The sequence below is a fragment of the Lissotriton helveticus genome, chromosome 6, assembly GCF_964261635.1.
Source record: "Lissotriton helveticus chromosome 6, aLisHel1.1, whole genome shotgun sequence".
Classification (NCBI taxonomy): domain Eukaryota; kingdom Metazoa; phylum Chordata; class Amphibia; order Caudata; family Salamandridae; genus Lissotriton; species Lissotriton helveticus.
In genome coordinates this window covers 774,643,924-774,666,464 of record NC_136067.1, presented here as the reverse complement: position 1 = coordinate 774,666,464, position 22,541 = coordinate 774,643,924, and the positions used below count along the sequence as shown (strand labels likewise).

The 22,541-nt window shown below is 43.5% G+C and overlaps 1 protein-coding gene across 1 annotated transcript in view; it reads right to left on the bottom strand.

Moving 5' to 3' along the window:
* The window catches only part of UBE2J1 (ubiquitin conjugating enzyme E2 J1), a 130,156-nt gene that overhangs the window by 5,451 nt on the left and 102,164 nt on the right, over positions 1–22,541 (bottom strand). Inside the window, exon 7 of the mRNA XM_078648278.1 lies at positions 5,690–5,827. Within this exon, the coding sequence (XP_078504404.1) occupies positions 5,690–5,827 (138 nt within the window). The remainder of the gene's footprint in view (positions 1–5,689; positions 5,828–22,541) is intronic.

Here is a 22,541-nt window from a genome sequence, read left to right as displayed (position 1 = left end):
TAAACACAGGGCCTAAGAATAATCAAAGCATATTACCAATCTGTGTAGAAACTAAAATAAAACGAGAAAACAAATATGTAGAAGACAGTAAAAAGTTAATAAATTTAAAAAGAGGAATACGGCAAGGTAGTGTTGCCACCAACTCAGCCAGGGGCTGCTTGTGCCGCTAATTATCATTAAGGTTGAGATTAATAGTATTCCTTCGAGAGGTAGCCATCAACGGTTGAGGAAAAATGTATCTTCTTCTGCCGATTAGAAATAACCTTCCTGAGAATACCTGTGGTATGGATGGCTCAGCACTTTAAAGCCCCTTCTCTCAGACTGCAGCAAGAAGCTGAAACTAGGCATGTTCCTTTTAGAGGACCCGCCAGGATTTAGAAAATGGCACAAAATGTAAAATGTACCTGAAGCAAAAATACGTACATTTTGTTTTTGTTTTTAGAGAGCAATATTTTATTCAAGTTTATTAATGTTTAGACTGTTCCTTTAAAACAAATACATAACATTTTAAACTTAGACACAATTAAAAAAAAATGTTTAAAACGTCAGATCCCGCCTAATCACCACCCCCTCAAACCTTCTAGGGCTCAATTTATTTCTACTACCCCTACACACATTACCCTTGCTAGCCCAACATCAGTCCAAATCCCTTCTTCCTTTTGGCCCCTGGATTCTAGATTATCTGGCAAATAATAGTCTCGAGCGAGTCTCCTTACATCACAAGACCAAGCAAATGTAAAAGAATTTTGCCACACAACTTCTAAAAATTCCATATTTAACCAAAGTACACATGCATTATCGCAATGTCTTATATTTCATAAAAAGCAGTTTTAAAATCTGGCAACGCAGCCAATAAAAATTATGACAATCAATTAAAAAATTTAAATTCTGGAACGTCAACCCACATGTTCAGTTATTCTCTTTATCCAGAAAAGCATTAACTTTTTCAGCCCTTAAGTACCGGACATTCAAAGCTACCTGAAATTTTAACAATAACGAGCAATATTTTGTTTTAAAGCCAACCAGGCCATGATGTCTGAATTGAAATAGTTTATGCTAAACACAAACAATTGCAAGGTAACAATGTAGCATTCTAAGTTTTGGAATGGGTGCTATCTGTCTCGCATTTTAAATGGTCAGAATCCTTGCATACCTCTTAACAACAATCTTTTTTACGATACCCCAGAATGCTGCTATGGTCCTGCTTTTTCAACCTCAAAGTGTTCAGAGACTTGAGACCACTTTCAATCCAAGCCATGGAATCACAGATCATCAAAAATCAAGAACTATTGCTTTTCTTTTGGTACACATATAATAAAGTGAATACGCCATCTCTAGAGCTATGACTGCAGGACAACGGCTTCTGTGTGCACGTATCCTTGACTTGCTAGACTAGTCTCTCGTGTCTTACATATTACCGCAGCTCTATTCAATCAGCAAAAGATAATGCTGCTCTTTGGTGTCAAGTACATTTTTCTTTTGTTCCCAAAAGCATATGTTTAATAATATATTTATATATAGATACATAGTATATTATTAAATAAAAGTATTAATCTGGCAGATTTCCCATATTCTGTACAGCAACTAATACTCTAGTATCAACTAAAACTTCAAATATAGTAAAACTACACAAACGATAAAGGTCAATAGTTCGAAAATTGAAACCCCATTTTTCAGACTCTAGGAAGGTTTTCACACCATCAGAATACTTTTTTGCAATCGAAAGAGGAACCAAGCTATTTGTGTAGTGTTAGGCCCATAGGATTCCCACACTGATATCCCTTAAATATTCTTCTTTACCTGTCTTGGATGAAGATTTACTCAAACTCAGCTGACACACTAATTGTTACATATTACGAGCGGAAATGAGAGACAAATATAGTACATGAACAATTAAGTGTGTAAAGTCTCCAAATAATAAACAAAAACATAGGGTGCAAAACTAGATAGTGAGGTAACAATCGCATGCATCTTTATTAAACATTTAGAAAGAAGAATGTATTGTGTTTTGGAGTCCTGAAAAGAAACAAAAATATTGCACAAACTGTTGGAACGCCATAGGTAACGGATAATCAAATCAAATAAGACTCACCAGTTTACCGAAATACAGAACTGCAAGCCTTTTGAGGTTTTTAAGAATACTGCAGGCCTGTGAACAGCCAGAGGGTTCAAAAACACTTTTAGAGCTTTAAATTTGTAGTTATAAAATGTACACTTGTTTACACTAGTCTATGAGCCACACTGCAAAATAAGAAAATGAATGACTTACCTGTAACTGCAGTTCTCCAGTATTGGCCTCTTTCATTGAGTCACATGCTTAAATCGTTCCTAGTTGTCAAAGTGGGAGTCCCAAAGTACCATAATAAAGCAGAATGTATCATTACCATGGACTATAATGGCAATGAATGGTCACTTTAATAGCTTATGTCCTGTTTAAAAAATGAACAAAATTGACCTATAATCAATCAGGCGACAGCACTCTGTAGAATACTCCCAAGAGAGGCTGAATCCGCCGGATTTTCAAGCACAAGAGGGAATAACATCATCCCGAACTAGAAGGGGAGCCTCTCATGGGAGAAGGGTGGGTCACATGTCTATGAAAGACACCAATACTGGAGAACTGCAGTTACAGGTAACTAATTTTCTACCCCAGTACTAGATCTTTCATAGAGTCACATTACTGAATCAGAATACCAAGCAGTTATTGTAGGTAAGCATTATAGTAATCTAATTACCCTTTGAGGATGGTGGGTAACAGCTTAATACACATCAATATATCAAAAGTATAATTATTCTATATATGATGAAACAATCATGTAGTATACAACAACATTATATATATCTATACATAAATATCAACATACAATTCCCTTAACAGAGGCTCACCTTATTGGAACAGATGACGTAACACCGCTTGTCCTACAGCTTCCTCACTGTGGTGTGCCGATTCCAGGCAGTAGTGCTGCATGAATGTGCGTATACTCTTCCATGTAGCAGCACCGCATATCTTTTACAATGGAACGCCGGCAAACAGAGCAGCCGCAGAGAATACTGCCCTTGTTGAATGCACCTTTGCCTTGACTGTGAATAGTTTGGCAGCTTTTGAATGGCAAACCTGGATGGTGGCAGAAATCCATCTTGCGATAGTTGCTTTTGCGAATGAAGCACCCTGTGGAGCTTGTCCATAAGACGCTAAGAGCCGATCAGTTTTCCATATTTGTTTAGTACGAAGTAAATAGAATTTACAACATCATTTGGTGTTGAGAATGGAGAGACCTTTCAGCTGGCGAAGCAGGATTTGGGAAAAAACTAAAAAGTATGATAAGTTACTTGAGATGAAATGGAGATGGAACCTTGGATTTGTTCTGAGAAGCATATAATCATCAGTGAAATGTAGAAAAGGCTCCTGTATTGTGAAAACCTGTATTTCACTGACTCTTCTAGCTGAAGTGAGAGCCAACATCAATGCGACCTTCCATGTAAGAAACTTCAGGTTGGCTTTGTGGATGGGTTCCAGTTGGTGGATTCATAAATTGGGAGAGAACTACACTGAGATGCCATTCTAGAGGAGGTTGCACCGTTGGGAAAGCTCTGAATAATTCCTTCATGAATGGTTTGAATATTCTTGTGGAACAGTGGGGGTGAGAGTGCAATGAGCGTCTGTACCGTGAGATTGCTGGGAGGTGAACCTTGACAGACGCATGCACTGAACCTGATCTAGCTAGTGATAGGAGCCGAGGCAAAATCTGCTCCGGTGATGCTTCCAACAGACGAAGGTTAGATTGTTGACACCATAAACAGAATCTCTTCCATTTCATCTTGTATGTTTTGTTCGTGATTTCTGCTCTTGCTTTGGATAAGATATCCCTACAATCCTGATGAATGTCTAGGTCTTTGAACTCGTAGACTTCAGGAGCCATGCACACAAGTGGGGAGAGGTTAGTTCCAGATGTAGGACCTGGCCCTAGTTCATGGTCAACAGTGCTCGCGTTGTCAAGAGGTGAATGGGATGGGATTCCAACAGCATTAGCATGATTCCACCCTGAAGAAAGCTCAGGACGTTTAGTTCATCAGTATAGGGCTGAAACATGCTGGTGTTTTAGGGTCAGAGGATAATTATATCCTTCCAACCCCAAAATAGTTTTTAATCTTTCTCATCTACCCCTGCAATAAAGGGATACCTGAGTGGATGAGGATTTTTTATAGTTACGCCTCCTTTTTTAACAGGCTACATAAAAGCTCTAAGGGATAAAGTTGAGCCCACCCTGGCCTTTAGGAGCCAGAGTGAACCCGATAATGAAGGATGCCACTACTAGAATGGGTGAGGGCTATATAACATAAAAAGGTTATTTTTCTTTCCTCGCTTTTATTAGAGTGGTGCTTTGATTTGACATGTGATCCTATTGTTTCCTTGCACGTACAAAGATTGTCTAGAGGGGATACTTTTTACGTCAAAAGATAAGTTAATCATCCCACTCACCCCATGGAAGTGGACGTTCCGGGATCTCAACTTATTGTCTTTCATTTTCTGATGAGGTTGTTCTTGTTACCTTTGTAATTTTTATTGTTGTTGCTGTGATATTCGATGAGAAGGAGTCTGACTGCCCTGTGAATTTCAGCATCGTCTGTAGGAATTCTGTTGACTGTGTCGTCGTCGACAGTGTTGTCGTCGATAGCGTCAAGGTCGATGGGGTCTTCATGGATAGCAGGATCCTCGTCAACAGGATGAGTGAGTTGATGGTCTTGTAGATGTGATGGTGGTTTCATAGTCGACAATACAACTGTCGCAGGTAATGTGCCTCATCGACAGTTCAGTAGACGAAGTCTGCTGACAATTCCCAATCTTCACAGATGGAGTGCTGGGTTGAGCAGAGGCTGCCTCTGTGGAGATCGGTTGGGTTTTAAAGGCCTTCCTGCTCTCCTCAGATGTCCCCTGGTCAGAGGAAGATCTTTTGTGTGACCTCACAGACGTGTTACTATCTTCCCCAGAAGTGGTGGATCTCAGAGTTTTAGCCTTCTGTATCCACAGAAGCCTCCCCTCCCTGTCCTTCAAGGTCCTGGGTGAAAAAGTGAGACATATTTTGCACTCCTTTATCTTGTGTTGGGGTAGAGGCAATAAAGGCAGTCTTTATGTGGGCCATCCACATGTAGCCATTTCCTTCCACAGGTTTTGCAGTATCTGAAGAGGCCTTTCTTGAAAGTATCAGACATGGTAGTTGTCAGGATGATAAATCTCAGACTCTAGAGAAGAAAAAACTAAGCAGAGGTCAAGGAGACTCCCTTCACACGATGTGCGGTAGAAAATCTGAGGGATTCAGCCTCTGTTAGGAGTATTCTACAGTGTGCGGTCGCCTGATTGATTATAGTTCAAGTACGGTGCTTTTAAAAAAAGGACATAGACAAGCTATTAATGTTAGTTTATTGCCATTATAGCCTACGGTAATGATGCATACTGCTTTATTATAGTACAGTGGGACTTCCACTACGAAGACGGGGAGCGATTCAAGCATGTGGATCAATGAAAGATCCAATACTGGAGAACTACAGATATACTTTTCTGGTGACATTTTAAGTAGATGAAGAAACATGTATGAACCAATAGAGGATCTATAACAAAAGGCTAATGCATGGAGATAAAAAAAGACGTATTTAGTAATTATCAAGTCTACAAGCTCTTAGAATACTATACCGTTGTTGCATGTGGACTTGTAGCCCGGACGGACTCAGCAAAGTTCTCCTGTTCAGACGCTGAAGAGTTGATAGAAAGATTTGATGCAGAAGTGGGAGGAATTTCATTTGTCGACTTTGCTGGTGAATTAACTTCTGCCTACAAATTACATAGAATTGTGCATTCAACATTAAGAGGTTTGAGTTATTTGCAGCAAGTACACTCACATCTTGGTTGTTTGGTATATGATAGGTGCAATCCTTATACCTAAGATGAAAGCACTCCTATTAAACATAATGACACAGAAGCCAGCTTTGGATTCAAACCTTGAGGTCAATGTTTCCTGCATTGAAAAAACATCAGTTTCCAATTTAGCTGCCAATCCGTGGATTTGAGCAAAGACCAAGATGATGATTTCTTTTGAAAAGCTCACCTATCACCTGTGCTACCACATAATTTACTGCCATACACAGTTCCTCTCCTAATTCTCAGTCCTACCTACACATACACCCCTATACAAAGAACTAGCATTTCTGTTAACTGACCTAGGAAAGATATGTCCATGCAGGACATTTCATTAGCCTCTCTTAGCCAGTCATAAGCTGCAGCATTGTGCAGGGGTGTTGCAGAGTAATGGCACAGAGACACAGCACACAAATTGCCATACTGGTCCTTCATACAGGCTATTCACTGACTCATTCACTTATGCACTCCCCTTGCAGTCCTAGGCCCTTTAGGCCCAGAAGAAGCAAGTATAAAGAATTGGTTTCTTACATAAAATGAAGCACACAGGCTACCACCATATAAAATTCTAGAGCAAAACAGGTAAGCTTTTTTGTACCATCCTTTAAGCACTCATCATGTATCCACATGTGAGGTTCAACATTCATATGGCTGATGGCATAGATGATCATAGAAACTGCCCTAGAGGGAGACTGTAAGTATATAAAACTTACTCCAGTTCACATATGCCTACGCAGTTTAAAGGGGCAAGGTTTCAGCAGCATGTCGAGTGGTCCTAGAATCCTGGTGCCTCTTGTGACCCCAGAAGTATGACCATGTAGGAAAACTAATCATCCACAACTTTGCTTGCCTTTAGCTACCAATCCAGCTGTAGGCCCATATGCAATATTCTGATTGTAGACTTTAAGGAGATGGATGGGATCTTCAATCTCCTATCTTCAATGAGGTCTCCTTGGTCTTCCCTAATGTACCTCAGACAATGTTTTCTATCTTTCAGGCGTTCAGTGCCCTCCAGGTCACACCTTATACCCTTCTATCTTGTTCCCTCTCCTCCTCTTCAGCCAGCACCCCCTGGTCTTAACTTTACCCTGTCCCCTCTCTTACTCGCAGTCAGATTCCCCAAGAGGGTTATTCAGACCACATCCACTCAATCCAATGAGACAGCAGCATTTAGGGAAAGGCATCTTAACCTTCACAGAGTCTTCTTCATTCCCTCGCTTTGCCCATTCAAGTCGGAGCAACCTTCGCTTCTGTCCCTCTCAGGTTAAGTAGAGATCTAGTAATACCAGGAATTATTCAATATACATTATGAAAGGTTGTGGCTCTACACAAACTGGCTAGGTTGTATGATTTTACTGATGCTGTGTGGTACATGTCCTTAGGGATCACTAAGAGGGAAGGTACTGGGATGATCTTTGAAGTTTTAGACTACATAGCGCAGCATAGTCCGTGATGGTCAAGTACAACACAGCAATAAATGTAGACAAACAAGTGTTAGAGGTTCTGTGGGTGGACACTAGTTAATGTATGAAAACACTGCTGGTTTTCCTCTTTGATTCCATTCATAACTTTACTTTCCTGTAAAGTGTACTGGAAGAAAAATAGTCCAATTCACCAACTAAAAATCCAAAACACTCTTGAGTTTGTGCGAGTCATTTACCTGTAACAGGTTTTCCTAATTTGAAGTTCGTTTCAGCTTACATAGTCCTTAGGATATCCCCAGGACCATGTAGATAGACTGAAACTGCCAATTGGTCAGACATATAATGGAAAGTGCCTCTTCTTTGGCTGATATATATATATATAAACGCCCAAGCAATTCGAAGGACGCACTCACAGCCAATGCGAACCAAGGTTCATAAACAAGGAATCAACCGGCAATGATATTTCCAGGATTTATTATCGATGATTTGTAATGCTGCGACGCGTTTCGAGGCACCCGCCTCTCATCAGGCAGCTAAGAACATGTGGCATGGATTTCCATGGATGCGTCCCCATGCATTCTGGGATATAGTGTTCTGTTGGAAAAATTGATATCTCCTTTAGTAGGTTCCATGCCACATCTTTATATTTAATCACCATATTTATACAATGTACCTTAAGTAGGCCCCTTCGTATCAGCAAGTTGATATATTTCATGCAAAAGCTGTGCTGACCGCAGTTATGACACAGTTCTGTTACTGCGCAGCCCTTCTCACAGTTTGAAAGTGGTGCATCCTCCCACGGCAGGACTGCCGTGTTGTTTATTTTCCACCAAACGCCCAAGCAATTCGAAGGACGCACTCACAGCCAATGCGAACCAAGGTTCATAAACAAGGAATCAACCGGCAATGATATTTCCAGGATTTATTATCGATGATTTGTAATGCTGCGACGCGTTTCGAGGCACCCGCCTCTCATCAGGCAGCTAGGAATCTGCTAAGCCCTGTGGGCGGAGAACTGTTGTGTGCCTCTTAAAAGCTTCGGGCTATTGGTGATTCATGTTCCTACACGGCAGCTCGGCCGTGAAGAGTGCACTATCGTGCACTGACATTGAAGCGAACTGTCAGCGCTACGAGGCTCTGAGGTCTCAACTACAGGGAACTCCTTGAGCACGGGACTCCAACCTTCAATAATCAACGTGCCGGACCGCAACTCAGCCTACTGAAGGCCAAGGACAATTATACACAATGGAGTAAGAAAACTCGACCTTACTGAAAGGTAATGAAATGTACTTTGCATCATTCAAGGACCACAAGTCCCAACACGCAGTGCGAGCGGTGCACTTAGCACACGCCCACTTGGAGGCTTGTTTAAATAAAAAGGTCAAGTTATGAGAAAGATGCTTTTCGAGTGTTTCCTACAGCAGCCCATGAGGAAGGGGGTGGTTTTCCCTGAAACGCGTCGGGCAAGTTAACACAGAGAAGCGGAAAGGCATGTTAAAACCTGCTAAGCCCTGTGGGCGGAGAACTGTCGTGTGCCTCTTAAAAGCTTCGGGCTATTGGTGATTCATATATATATATATATGCATGTGCCTGTTTTTTAAGTATGGGTGAGAATGAGAATGAAGAGCAAGAGTATGGAAGAGTGCAATGCTATGCTAGTGGTATACTCTCAAGAGGGAAAGTTGTCTCTTAGTACTTCTAGAAGTCGGTCACCCATTCTGCCCCACCTCTGGGTCACGAGGCTCTATTCGTATTGCAATGGTGACATCTGGAGAACCACAGCAATGGGGGTGCAATGTTCCCATCAACTTTGGAAGTCCAAAAAACATGAAGAGCCAAGCTGTACTGCCAATTTTGTATGTAGGGGGTATTGGAATAGGAGTAATTAGGAGAGCAGGCACGCTAGGTACGTGTCTTTGGGGGGGGGGGGCACACTTTAAACTAGTAAGCCATATCACAGAGGGACAGGGTAACAGAGCAGAAACCATTCCTTGATAGTTTGCCTCACAAAGAAGACTGCTGTCATGTGACTTTGGTGTGTGAAATTTCCAGCAGGTTCTAGCGCTTTAGTCACTGCACTCTGCATGCTGACAATGTTAAGGGCAGAATTATAAATTACAGAATATAACAGCTGTAACAGGCTTCTAAAATCCTCTCTGTCCTTGGATGCAGCTGTGGCCGACGAGGTTTTCGGCGCCTACGAGGACTTCGACTCAGTTTTTCGAGAGTCTGATTCAGACCTTCGATGGTCTGTCGGGGCTTTTGGGGTCGACGACTCTCCTAACTCTTTAGAAGTTTTCTTATCGGTCTCTACGACCGTGTAGCCGTCGTCTTCTCCGGCGGCGTCGTCTTCTTCGTCGGTCGAGAGTCCCTGGTCTCGAAGGGACGGTGGTTGGCCCTTCCCCTACATGGTGTAGTTGGCCCTTCTCGGTCGCTCTCTGACATGGTGAGTCTTCGGTGTGAAGGCCGAGCAAGCGTTGCAGTCCTTGCTCTCGTGGTCGACCGGTAAGCAGAGGTTGCAAACCGGGTGCTGGTCCTTCTGCGCGTTCTTGTGGTGGCAGTTACGGCAGAATTTTAAAGGGGGCTTGTCCATTTCTCGCGCTCAGGGGGCCCCCTGTATGCGCATTCTCCGTTGGACCTCGAAGTTCTCGACGTTCTTCTTCTTCGTCATCCCGGCTTATATATGTTCCATTCGTCGTCTTCTCAGTCTTTTCCTGCAAAATTCAACTCTTCTGTGTCTTTTCCCGTCCAAAACTCTGGAGCCTCTCGGGAACGATCCAGACCCAACGGCGGAAAAAAGAATCTGAAGATGGCGCCAAAGGGTGGGAGCTTCCGCAGGAAGCGTGCCGACATCACGGAAGGACACCAAAAGGTGGGACGACAATGCCCACCTGGGCTACAAAAAAAAAAAAAAAAAAAAAAAAAAAAAAGAAAGACTACGATTCCGGACCCAACCACTGGACCGTGGAATAATGCACAGCATAGTGAATGCAGAAAGATTCACGCTGCAAAATTCCTATTACTCTTTGGCATTGCTGCCTGGCTGGTAAAGAAACTGATCATGGCAAGCACAATCCTGAACATTAACACAAGCGGTCTTGACTCATGTAGAGTTAAGGAAGCAGAATACTGCATCTGGGATAATATGGAAAAGTGCGCTGATGATTATGAATAGATGATGGCACAGCCATAGGCTCACTCCTGGGGATATTCCTAAACAGACAGCAATCGGATGGTGAGAATGCAGATGGTGAGATAACAATTTAGCAAGTCCCCTAGATATAATAATATGGCTACTGCTTTGAAGAGAGGGAGAAAATGTGTTGATTCCCCATTGGAAGACCATGCATGCAGAATTGGCCACCCAAATGAGTGAAGTTCAGGCCCGTGAGAGAGAAACCAACCAGGTCACCGGGTCAGCTCACCACAAAGAAGGACTTTAGTCCAAGGGATACTAGAAGATCAGTTGACAAGTTCATTAGTCGATCAATTGACCCAGCCAACTCAGACTAAAGGAGATCCAAACAAAGAGGCAAGAGCTAAAGATTATGCCCTTTTTCTGAAACCAGTCAAATCTGGATACAAGAGATAGCCAAGAGGCCAGTCCAAGAGATTGTAGTAAAACTGGGTTTTTGTTGCAGTAGTGGCCCCCACCTTTTTGCCTGGTATTTGATCCTACTTTGACTGGAGTGCACTGGGTTCCTGCTAACCAGGTCCCCACTGCCAGTGTTCTTTCCCCACAAGATAACTGGTCAATTGATCCCCAATTGGCCAGGACTTTTGCACCTTTGTAAGTCCCTAGTAAGTGGCACCCCTGCTACCTAAGACATAGGTACTAAAGAGGGTCCCTAAGAGCTGCAGCATATTTTGTGCCATTCTAAGGGACCCAGCAATAAAAGCAGGCAGACTGCCACTGCAGGCTGCATGACAAGGTGCTCTAAATAGTAAAAACACGACATGGCACACACTTTGTGTGCTATGTCCTCTAACACTGCAAGTAATATTTGTAAGTCACCCCTAAAGCAGAACTTATACTTCTAAGGCACGGTATATAACATGTGAGGACATATCTGAATGAGCAGATATGCCCCTGTGCTGGCCACTTCAAATACTGACGGTACAAGTGAACAAGGAAGCCATATAGGTATGTACTAGGGACTGGTCAAAAATTGTTTCCCAGCTACATAATGGCTTCACTGAAAGCTCTGGTTTTAGGTATCAAATACCTCATATTAATAAACCCACAGTGATTTCAGTGATGGAGTTATTAAAGCAAGCACCCAGAGGGTATCTTAGAGGTAGCCCGTGAAAACCTACCAACCCCAAGTCCATTGGCTGACTGATCCTGTCAAGCCTGCCACCACAGAAGTGTTACTGAGTCCCTGGAGATGAGAGCCCATGCTCTCTAAGGTCAAGGCAGGAGGATTCAAATGCCTCCATCACCTTTGATATGCGATCCTGCTTTCCCCAGAGGGGGGGAAATGCCTCCCCCCGCCCAATACCCATTTGGTACCAGGACAGGTGAGAAAGTTAGCTGGTCAGGAGATGTGTTCATCCTCAGGCTAGTAGCACCCCTAAATTGGGCTACCTGAAGTGCACACGAACAGGAAAATTCCACATTGGTTTTTGGGTCAGGGTTATGCCCACTAACCACAGGAAGTGGTCCTAAGGAGGGTGTAGTCACCCTAAAAGTAGAAATCCCATTGGTTACTATCCGATACTTCCTGTAACAGTATTTAGGTGGCACCCTTAATGCCAGGACCTCAAATTCAATGGACACAAAGAATGAGTGGATAAAGAAGATTGCTGACACAAGAACACAGGAGCAACTTGTGACTTGGCGCCAACGCTGCCAGCCTGCCTATTGCTCCCGACCCTCGTGGAGAAACCGACTCGTCCTGCCGCTGTGCAGACTCCAAGAAACCTGAAGGGCTGCCAGTGCTTCGCAAATCGCCAGAGAACTTCCTTGGAGTAGAAGAGTTACTCCCCTGCAGCAGCAGGCACCAAACAAGCAAGGTCAGGTTCACCGCTCTGCTGCTTACCGGGACTACTGACGCTGCAGTCGCCCAGGAAGAGGTCGCTGTGCTCCCACAGGTCAGATCCATTCTCCCTCCATGTGTGGGGACACCAGGACTGACCGGAGCCGCAAAGTGCCAATACCTGGGGTACCCGACCCCTTGCAGCCACAAATGCTTGCTGTGTCCCACCCAGACACCAATAGCGAGGAAGACCGACCTGTACAACGAGGGACTTCAGGTACAGTGAGACCCACATTGAGAGTGGCCCAGCAGTCCTATTTGTCCCTTTTCTGCAGAATCAGAACAACGAGTGAGCCTCCGACCGCCACCCCCCAACACCTCATAGTACTTTTGCACCTGCACCCCACAACCAGAGTCTGAGGGAGATGACAGTGCCAGTGGGGTCCTGAGACCTTCAAAAGCTGAGCCCAACCTTGGGTTTTCCTAGACAGGGCCTCCAGTTGCCGCCTTCAGCCTATTTGTGCAGGGACCCTCAATCTGAGTGTCTCCTACAGCACAACCCGACACCTTAAAGCACCATTGCACCAAGCCCCACAACGTGAGGAGAAGTGGGCCAATGGTGTCCCTACATGCCCAAACTTCTCCAGGACTGAGCCCCCCTGTGGGTTCACCCAAACTGCCACCCCAGCCTGCAGCCTCTTTTTAACCAAGCCGTTCCCCATTGCAGTGAACGGGGCACCCGAAGCTGAAACACCTCTGCACTCAACCACCCCATTGCCGACCAAGGTGACCTGTGGGTGTTGCCTTGGACCTTGCCCCATCCTCAAGTGCCGGAGAAGGATCCCGTAAGTCGCTGACAAGGGCCCGAATGCAGTATATGTTTTTACCCCATAGGATAACATTACTGTTCCAGACATTGCACTGTGTGTAAAAACCCTAGCCCGAAGTGCCGAAATAGTAGGTTTGCAGGAAACTTGGCTATGCGACAATACCCCCGTATTTGAAGGCTTTGTACAACTACATAGGCCAGCAAGAAGGAAAAGGTTTGGCCGTCCAGCTGGGGGCATTATGACTCTTGTCTCGACCAAGATAGCAAAAAGTCCTATGATTGTTTATACGACTTGTAAATGGTTATTGGTCATTGATGTATCTTTGCTGGGCTCGGTAGGGGCGTATGATCATATGATAATAATAAATGTTTACATTCAATGGGGATCAAATGAAGAATATGAGCTAGAAATGAGACGTTTTGAAAATGACCTAGATACATTGTGTGAAAAGTTTGAAAATTATATGATAATTGTAATGGGTGATTTTAACCATAGATTGAACCCCTTGAGATATGACCATTGGGTTGAAGACCTCTTGAGCTCAAATAATATACCCCCTGCTGTGTTTCCAAATTGTACTACCTCTAAACTAGACGCAAAGTTGGGCAAATTTTTGGGGCAAAAAGGATTGTTTTGCTTAAATGGCAGATGGGAAACAGACTGCCCTGCAAGGCAGACCTTTAAGATAGGTTCCCAACTTTGCCCGATTGATTATATATTCATCCATGCGTGGAACTTTGATCTTATCAATGGGTTTCAGATAATTGCTTGTGATGGTAGTGATCACAACATTTTGCAATTTGCATTAGCAAGGGGACTTCAAAGCTCTAGAGAATTGGTTCTCCCTCAACAAGTAGAGTACCCTAAACGGCTGACAACAGGATTAACTGAGCAATATATTGGAAAGCTAGCTGGATTCCAACAGAAAGTGGATCTGAAAGATGCTAGGGCTAAAAAAGTGCCTTGGTTCGAGGAAAAGATAAAAGAAATGGCGCAGTGCCTCAAAGTAGATATAAAAAGTAAGGACCCATGCATAACTGCTAAACAATCAATACAAGCCAAACAGCCGAGTTGGTTTAGCGGGGAGTGTTTAACCAGGAAAAGAGAAATAAGAAGGGAAGAAAGAAGCCTGAGGAAAAAATATGATCCAATAGGACAGCAACATTTAAGTAATATGAGGAAGGAGTATAAAATGGTAGTTCGATATCTGAAGAGAGAATTTAAAGAGAAATGCTGGGTTAACTTGCTGGAAATTATTGAATCTAAAAACTTGCGAAAGTTTTGGAATTTGATAAAGGTAGCAGCAGGTCAGGCTAACGGGGCTATGCCCTATGTAGTAGAGGAAGCAGCATGGGAAGAATACCTAGGAGAGCTATACGGAACATATGCTGAAGAAGCATGTGAGGAGATCTGTCCCTGGATGGAGGCGGTGGTAGACCTAAAACCCCTATTTACTACAGAAAAGGTCAATAAAATCATAAGAAGTCTAAACCTAACCCGTGCTGCAGGTCCAGATAACCTACTAGCAAGTATCATAAAATCCCAGCAAGATTGGTGGGCTGAATTTTTTTCCTGTATGTTTTTGGCAATATTGGACTCGGGTAAGATCCCCAAAAAGTGGAGAGGAGCAGTAATCAGACAATCCACAAGAAGGGAGACAGAAAAGCACCAAAAAACTATAGACTTATTAACTTGCTGGATATTGGGGAAAAGGTATTTTCCAAAATAATCCTGGGCAGTCTAAAAGACTGGGTGGAACAGTGGACGATTGTGCCAGTAGAGCAAGGAGGATTTAAGAAGGGGCATTCCACGATCGATCACTGCTTCGCACTGTGGGCCGTGGCGCGGAAGTCGGTGGAAAAGCAGGGGAAGTTATGCTGATGCTTCGTAGACTTCCGCGCGGCATTCGACCTAGTAGATAGGAGATGCCTGTGGGAGGCCTTAAGAAAACTTAATGTCCCAGAGGGGCTCCTGAAAATTATCCAGGAGCTACACAAACAAAATTGGGCGCAAGTTATTAAAGACACAGGTGGAGCCCGGACACCAAAAATATTGATTAAGAATGGTTTAAGGCAGGGATGCGTATTAGCCCCCTTACTGTTTGCAATATATCTAGCTGATCTCCCAGCCACCTTAGAAGTGAATAGAAGCGCCAGCCCTAAAATGCAGGGGAAACAATTGTCCCGTTTGCTGTACGCCGACGATTTGGTAATCTTTGACCAAACGGAGATTGGATTGCAAAGGAAGTTATCTGTCTTCAATGAATACTGCTTGGCTAAACTCCTGACTGTAAATATGGAGAAAACTAAAATCCTATGTTTTGGGAAGAAAACTCAGAATTTTAACTGGTATCTGGGTTCCAGTAAATTAGAAATTGTGAATGAATACAGATACCTCGGTATCTGGTTCGAAAAGTCTTTGAAATGGGATATCCATCTGGCAGCCCAGAGTGCGAAAGCCCACACATCAGGATGCGGGCTAAGGAAATTTAGCCAAATCTATGGGGATATCTCACATAGACCTTTACTGAACGCCTATAAGGCAATGATACCCCCACAAGTGCAGTATGGGGCCGAAGTCTTGTATTTGAGTGGGAAGAACAATTGGGACATTGAGGAGGGGAAATGTCTCAAACCATTGATGTCACTGCCTAGCTCCTCTATGATCCAGGCAATCCGATTGGAGTTGGGAGTGACATCATGGAACATACAGGTACAAGTGGCTCTTTTAAGATTTTGGAAAAGATTGGGATCGGAGGAAGTTACAAAAGTATCACAATGGTGCAAAGAGGAGATTTTGCACAGCGATTTAAAATGGGCCAAGGTGATTAGAATGAAATTGTGCGCAATGTGTAAAAGCCTAAAAGTAAAATTTGACCAGGTGACACGGTCGGTTGAAGCCTCAAATGGGGAGCTTAGAACAGCAGGAAGAGAAGTATACAGGCAAAATGACATGATATACCTGAGAAAGAAAGTATCAGTCAATTATATAATGAATAGTTGGGAGAATGATATGTGGTACCCCTATTTGGATACACTACCTAATGCTGGACTAAGAGCTGAAGTGCTCAGATGGAGAATAGGGGTTAACCATTGGGCATCTCATGGAAATAGAAAAGCAGAATTGGTACAACCTGACGGTAAATGTTGCTGTGGATTAGGTATTAAGTGTGACAATTTACATATTTTACTAGACTGCCAAAAATTTGTGTCACAGCGGAAATTGTTTTTACGACCTATGTTTTTAAAATATGGTATATTTGAGCGCCCGCTAGCAATTAATCTACTTACTGACATGCCAAATCTTGACATTGCACTCGCCATGGCAAAATATATGAAGGCGGTGAAAAGGACTCTGCTGGAACCAAATATGATTGAATAGAAATTGGCATGAAAATATAGTGGGACACGCTCAAAGTAAATTGTGTTTAGGTGGAAATACTATCCTTACGTTAGTGTGACTGTTGCTCGTTGCAATTTTAGGAGTATTGTTATATGACATTTTTAAGCTGTGGGAGGGAGGTAGTAACTGTCTGTGAAGGTAACGCCTTTTTTAAGTTATCAGTGAAATTGTATTGTATATGTTTTATACTATTTATGTAATATGTAGCATGCTGTTTAGAGACCATTGGTCTAATAAACATACTTTTACTACTACTACTACTGTGTGTGAACTTTGGAAACATTCACAACACGCAAAGTATTGACCTGATTCCGATGATCTTGGTATCTAAAGTCACAGAAGAAAATAAATAAATATGTGTTATTTTTATTGGCATTTGATTTTTTGAGTGTGTTTCTCATTTGCTGCCATTGTATGTGTAAAAGCTTAGCAGTACCCTCTGATAAGCCTAACTGCTCGCCCACACTACCACAAAAGAGAGCAATTGTCTTATCATTTGTGCCTCTGTAAACCAATTTGGGTTGCCTGAACTCTTTCTCTTTCCCCAGTGTGCCTTGTTTTGTTCCATTATATAAGGAGCCAGCTTCCTACAGAGATTGACAGAGTTGGATCCAGAGCTTCATCATCCGCGCTGGTAGAAGGGCCTTCTTTGCCTTTATGTTCCAAGTACAGTCTGATAAACAGTGTGTCGAGATTGCTTTCAGATCCTGCTACCGAGGGACAAATCAAGAGCAGATGCAGCTACAGGCACAGCCACAGAAACACTCTGAGTTCCTAGTACATCTTTCGGAGAGCATTCTCAATGAAATCAGAGACCTGAAATGAACACAAATGAAGGAACTACGCTCCATCAGAGACTGGTAAAGATAGATGAAACCATGGGGCAGCTACCCCTTAGACTTCAGGAGGCCCAACAGAGAACTTCAGATTTTGAAGATAAAATGGTCCTTCAAAATAAAGAGCTAGTGGCTGCTCAGAAAGAAATGTGGCTACTATCTATAAGATCTAATACTTATACAAATTATGGCAGACGATCTAACTTACGTTTTGTGGGTGTGCCTGAAAGTGACAACAACCACGGAGGGTCTATAAGCTCGGTTCAGCTGGCTGAAAATTTGATCAAAGCACATATTTTACCTGGCTTTGACAAGGATTTGACGATTATGAGAGCCTATCGAGTTCCAGCCCAGCGAACCCCAAACATGAAATACCCACGTACTATTTTTGTAAACTTTGCTGATTGCAGGATTAAAGAACAGATTCTGGCTATAGTGAGCAAATACAAAACATTTACCATCTCTGAGAAATCTCAGCTGCATGTCTACTCCAACATGACGATACGATAACAGTAGCTCGACAACGAAAATAGTTTCAAGGCTTTCTGGGACAGTTCAGGTCTGGTGGTGTTCAGGCCTCTCTGACACAACAATCAAAACGTAAGGTTTTGTTTAAAGGCCAGTTTCATATATTTTCTGATGTGGGTGAGACACAATCCTTTTTGTTGACGATCCAAAATTCTGCCGGAACCAACGCCAGGGGTGGGGTGCAGAGCCATTTAACCTTAATTTTGTTTATCAATAGCGCAGTTGGGTTGAAATATAAAGTGTGCTAGCAACTGTGGAAATCTAGTTAATATCATAGGCTGTATGCTGTGGAGTGGGAGGGATCCTTGTGTAGTACTGCAAGAGGTTAGGAGCGACCAAAGGTGCAGGAACAGGACGTCAGCAAGCACATGGGTGGTGGGAGGGGGTGGTGGTGGTGGGGGGGGGCTTAAGGCAATTCCCATTTTGACCGCGGTTCACAAAGGGAGGTGGATTGATGGTGGTGTTGTTCACAGAGTGGATACAAGGGGGAAAAAGTGCAGCATAACTGGTATGGGTTACAATATGAAGAGGCAGAATTGTGTAAACACACCAATTCTTCTAGTTAGTGGAATGGTTCTGTATAGTGTCTATAACATCTTGGCAATAGGTGCAAAATGCTTGTATAGGGGTTGACTAACGACACAACAGATTAGGATTGCTACATGTAATGCAAACAGAATACTAAATCTGCGGAATCCTAATTCAGTTATGAACAGGCTATTCTCACTGAAAAAGGATGTGATTTTTTCGGGTAAATAGAAATCTGAATACGGCCCCAGGATTGGCTGATTAGGAGGCTTTTAAAGCTACATTTAGGGGGTGGAATATTTCTTACTAAGCAAAATAAACTGGGATCGCTCCGCAAGAATTTGGGAGCTCCAAGTGGCCCTGGAAAAGGCATCAGGAGTCATAGGAGACCTGGGGGTAACAGGGACGATCCAGCTAGATGTAGGGTGACCAACTGGCATTGGTGCAAATTCAGGACGGTGAGTGTAAAAATCCATCCACCCTTTAACCCATCCAGCTACCCTTCCACCCATACATCCAGCTATTTCCCTTTTTTCTCTTCCATCCTTCCACTCACTCATCAATCCATCCATCCATCCTCTCCCATTATGCATCTATTCAATCTTTCATTCATCCATTCACCCTTTCACTAATTCATCCAGCCATCCCTTCACTTACTCACTCGCCCACTCATCAAGAACTTCACCCTCGCTGCAGAAGCCATCCCAGGACTCGGACAGAAGCCACCCAGGGCAGAGACTGGATCCATCACGGGGGGGGGCAGGAGCCACCACATGGGGGGGGAACAGCATCCACCAGGGTGGGCACAGGGGTGGGCATGCAGTATTCTAGTATCATCTTAGTCTCTTCCAGGGTGGGGTAGGGCTCCTCACCCCCTCCTGGACAAGACAATGAGAAGACAGGCTGCGTTTCCAATGTTAATTTTGCCCCCCTCACCCCCCCACGCTGATGTACAGTACTGAAAGGAGATACTCCAAGAGAACTGATTTAACTAATTGTCCTCCATACTTTGTTAATCAGTGTGGGTGCGATTGTGCCATTTCTTTATTTCATTACAATATAGACTGCATGTTTGAAGAATCGAGGTTTGTTTACAATTTAGTGACTAATTAAGCTCTGTGAAGAGAACCACGTGCTGCCTCGGCGGTTCTAGGATGTTTGGGGCCCTGGTCAGAAAGGGAATGTCTCATACCAATTGCAGATACAAGATGCATTCAGGGCTGTTTGCATCTGAATAGATGCCCCTGCTCCTGAAGCTGCCGCCCCTCCCTCTCAGTCACCTTCAAGCACCTCTTAACAGCTCATCAAGGGCTGAAGGTGTGAGGGTTGCCATCCCGCTGTGCCTCTCCAGTGCTGCTGGGTAACTGAGGTTTCATACAGCATCGGAGTCTGTTACACCCGACCTCAGCAGCATTAGAGTCAAGAAGGGAGGTGGGGGCCAGCTGTGTGACCAGTTAAAATTATGGACAAATGGCGTCCGTTAAAGAATCCTTCACGGACAACGGACAGACGGACGAAATTACGGACTGTCTGTGAAATTTACGGACGGTTGGTCATCCTAGCTAGATGACGCCAGGAGTTTATCAAGGCTTCACAAAACCTCAAAAAAGTCTTTAAAGTGAACGTCAGAAAGGTTATGAAGAAACGCTTCTGGCGTGGTCTATTAGGAGCAAAACTTGCAATAACAACATTCACACAATCAATCCATCTACTAACAATCAGACAAGCTGTAAAGAAGAGATAGCACAGATGTTTTATCACGATTCCTATGATTTGGATCACAAAATAGAACAATTCCCCCCGATAGAGCTGGAACAATATCTCAGCTCTTTTGAGCTCCCCAAATTATCACAAACAGATAAACAGACAGCTTTAAAGGTCATCACAAGTGCAAAAGCAGGTGGGATCTACGGCATCCCAACAAAATTTTATAAGGTATTTGCTCTGCAACTTTTACGTTTCTAAACAGAGCTATTAAATCAAATTTTAGAGGGTGTAGATGCTCCAAACTCTTGTACTGAAGCATTGATAGTCAGTTTTCCGAAAAAAGATAAGTCACCCCTTAATTTCAATTCATACAACCCAACTGGTTTACTAAATTTGGACTACTAGCTTTTTACTAAGGTGATGGCGACAAGGGTAATGCCGGTGGCATAAAAAGTGATTTGGGAAGATCAAAATGGGTTGATATCAGGTTGATCAATGACAGGAAATACAAGGAATTTGATCCAGGCAATTAATACTTCTATATCAACAGTTAAAAGGGGCAGTAATTTGAACTGATGCTCAAAAGGCTTTTGATCTAGTAAATTGGGATGCACTATTTGCCATTTTAGCTAAATGTAATTTACCCAAGACATTTTTAAAAATGCTTGCTAATATTTATAAGGATGCAGAGACAAATATTTTGAATAATGCCAAATAAATCGGTGTAGGGTCAATTAAGAGAGGAACATGCCAGGGGTGTCAATGTTGCCGCTTTTGTTGACTTTTATTTCCTTTTGTTTTTTTAATTGAGCCCCTGACGTTTAAGCTACATAACGTGTCTTTGATCAATACCCTAGTAGAGGGGATGTCAAGAATAAACCCTTTGCTGATTATATTATTTTATATCTTAAACCAGAAACAAATAATACCCAAAGAGTGCCCAACATAATTCAGGAATTTACTGTGGTGGGTGGTTACAAGATTAATTGGAAGTTTTGTTGTTTCGGGCATAGGCAAACAAGATTCCTCAATGTTTACAGTGACAGCTAGCTTTTAATCGTCCAGTATGCTATTTGGGAATCTTTTTTTTTTTTTTTTTAACCTTTATTAAGTCAAACAGAGCAATACAGGCGCAGACCTACAACCACAGGGGCCGGCCGCAAAATCAGGAGATAAGGACAGGGCATTTTAAATGTGTACGATAATAGGAGGAATCACGTTATAGTCGTAGTACGTGGTCGTAGCACAGCGAAGCACAAGGATAGGAGAGGTTTCATTTTTATAATATTGAGAAGGAGGCAGCGGCTATATCAACAGAGGCATCACACTACACAATAAACAAGAAGAGACGGGAGGGGTGTACCCCTCCATGCAATCAGAAATCGATGATAAGCAATAAGGCCGAAAACACCCTACGCCCGCCGAAGGCAGGCCAGGAGTAAAGGTCAAACAATGGCTAGCAATTTAGCAAGAACATCGTGTGGAAAACCCACCCGTACAAGACAGAAAGAAGAGACAAGTGCAGATGCCTTAACAGGAAAAGGATGTAAGAAGAAGATATAGCCAACCCCCTTGGGAAGAAAGAGAGAAAAGGACCATAGAACAAAACAAACTAAAATAACAAAACCCCTCCAACACCCGCCACCCTACATCACCGTAATGGCTATGGCCTACCCCACTAACAGCGTGCCTGTCGCCCCAGAGTCACCCTAAAGAAAGGAAATAAAGAGAGAAAGAAGAAGACAATAAAGAAAAGGAATGAGAAGAGGAGCCGGCGATTCAGATACCCGGCCCCCCCCACCCCCGCAACTAAAATCATAGAGACAGAGGCCATAGAAAGTACAAAGATCAGCGAGCGCACAAAACGCAATCAGTAACAGCCCCACAAGACGTGTCCTTGAATCACCATTAACCAGCAAGAAGTCCCTCCAAGACCCAAGCGAGATCACCCCTGGCCACTCCTGTGAATAGTAGAACTGCTAAACAGCCTTGCAGTCAGGAGACAGGTCGATACAAAAAGTTCAATCCTTCCAGGCGGAGTAGGCAGCGCCATCGCACAACATCGTCCCAGCCACCAAGAAACAACCGACGATGCACGGCGGCGGCCAGAATGCAACAATACTCCGACCACCAACAAGTCCAAGTCCAAAAACAGGTCTGCCAAGCACGGAAAGGAAAGCACAGGATGCGGGAAGCACCGCAGCACAGGAGCCAGATCCATTTGCACCCTCAAAACTGTAGACTCATCCGGGGAACCTGGCACAGCGACCGAAGGAGATTCAGCGGCACCAACTCGGGGGAAAGCCACTACGCCACAAAATGGCGGATCAGCAATGGCAGTGATCCGTACCTCCAAGTCCTGGGAGTTCCGTAGCGGAGCAATCCGCAGGGTAACC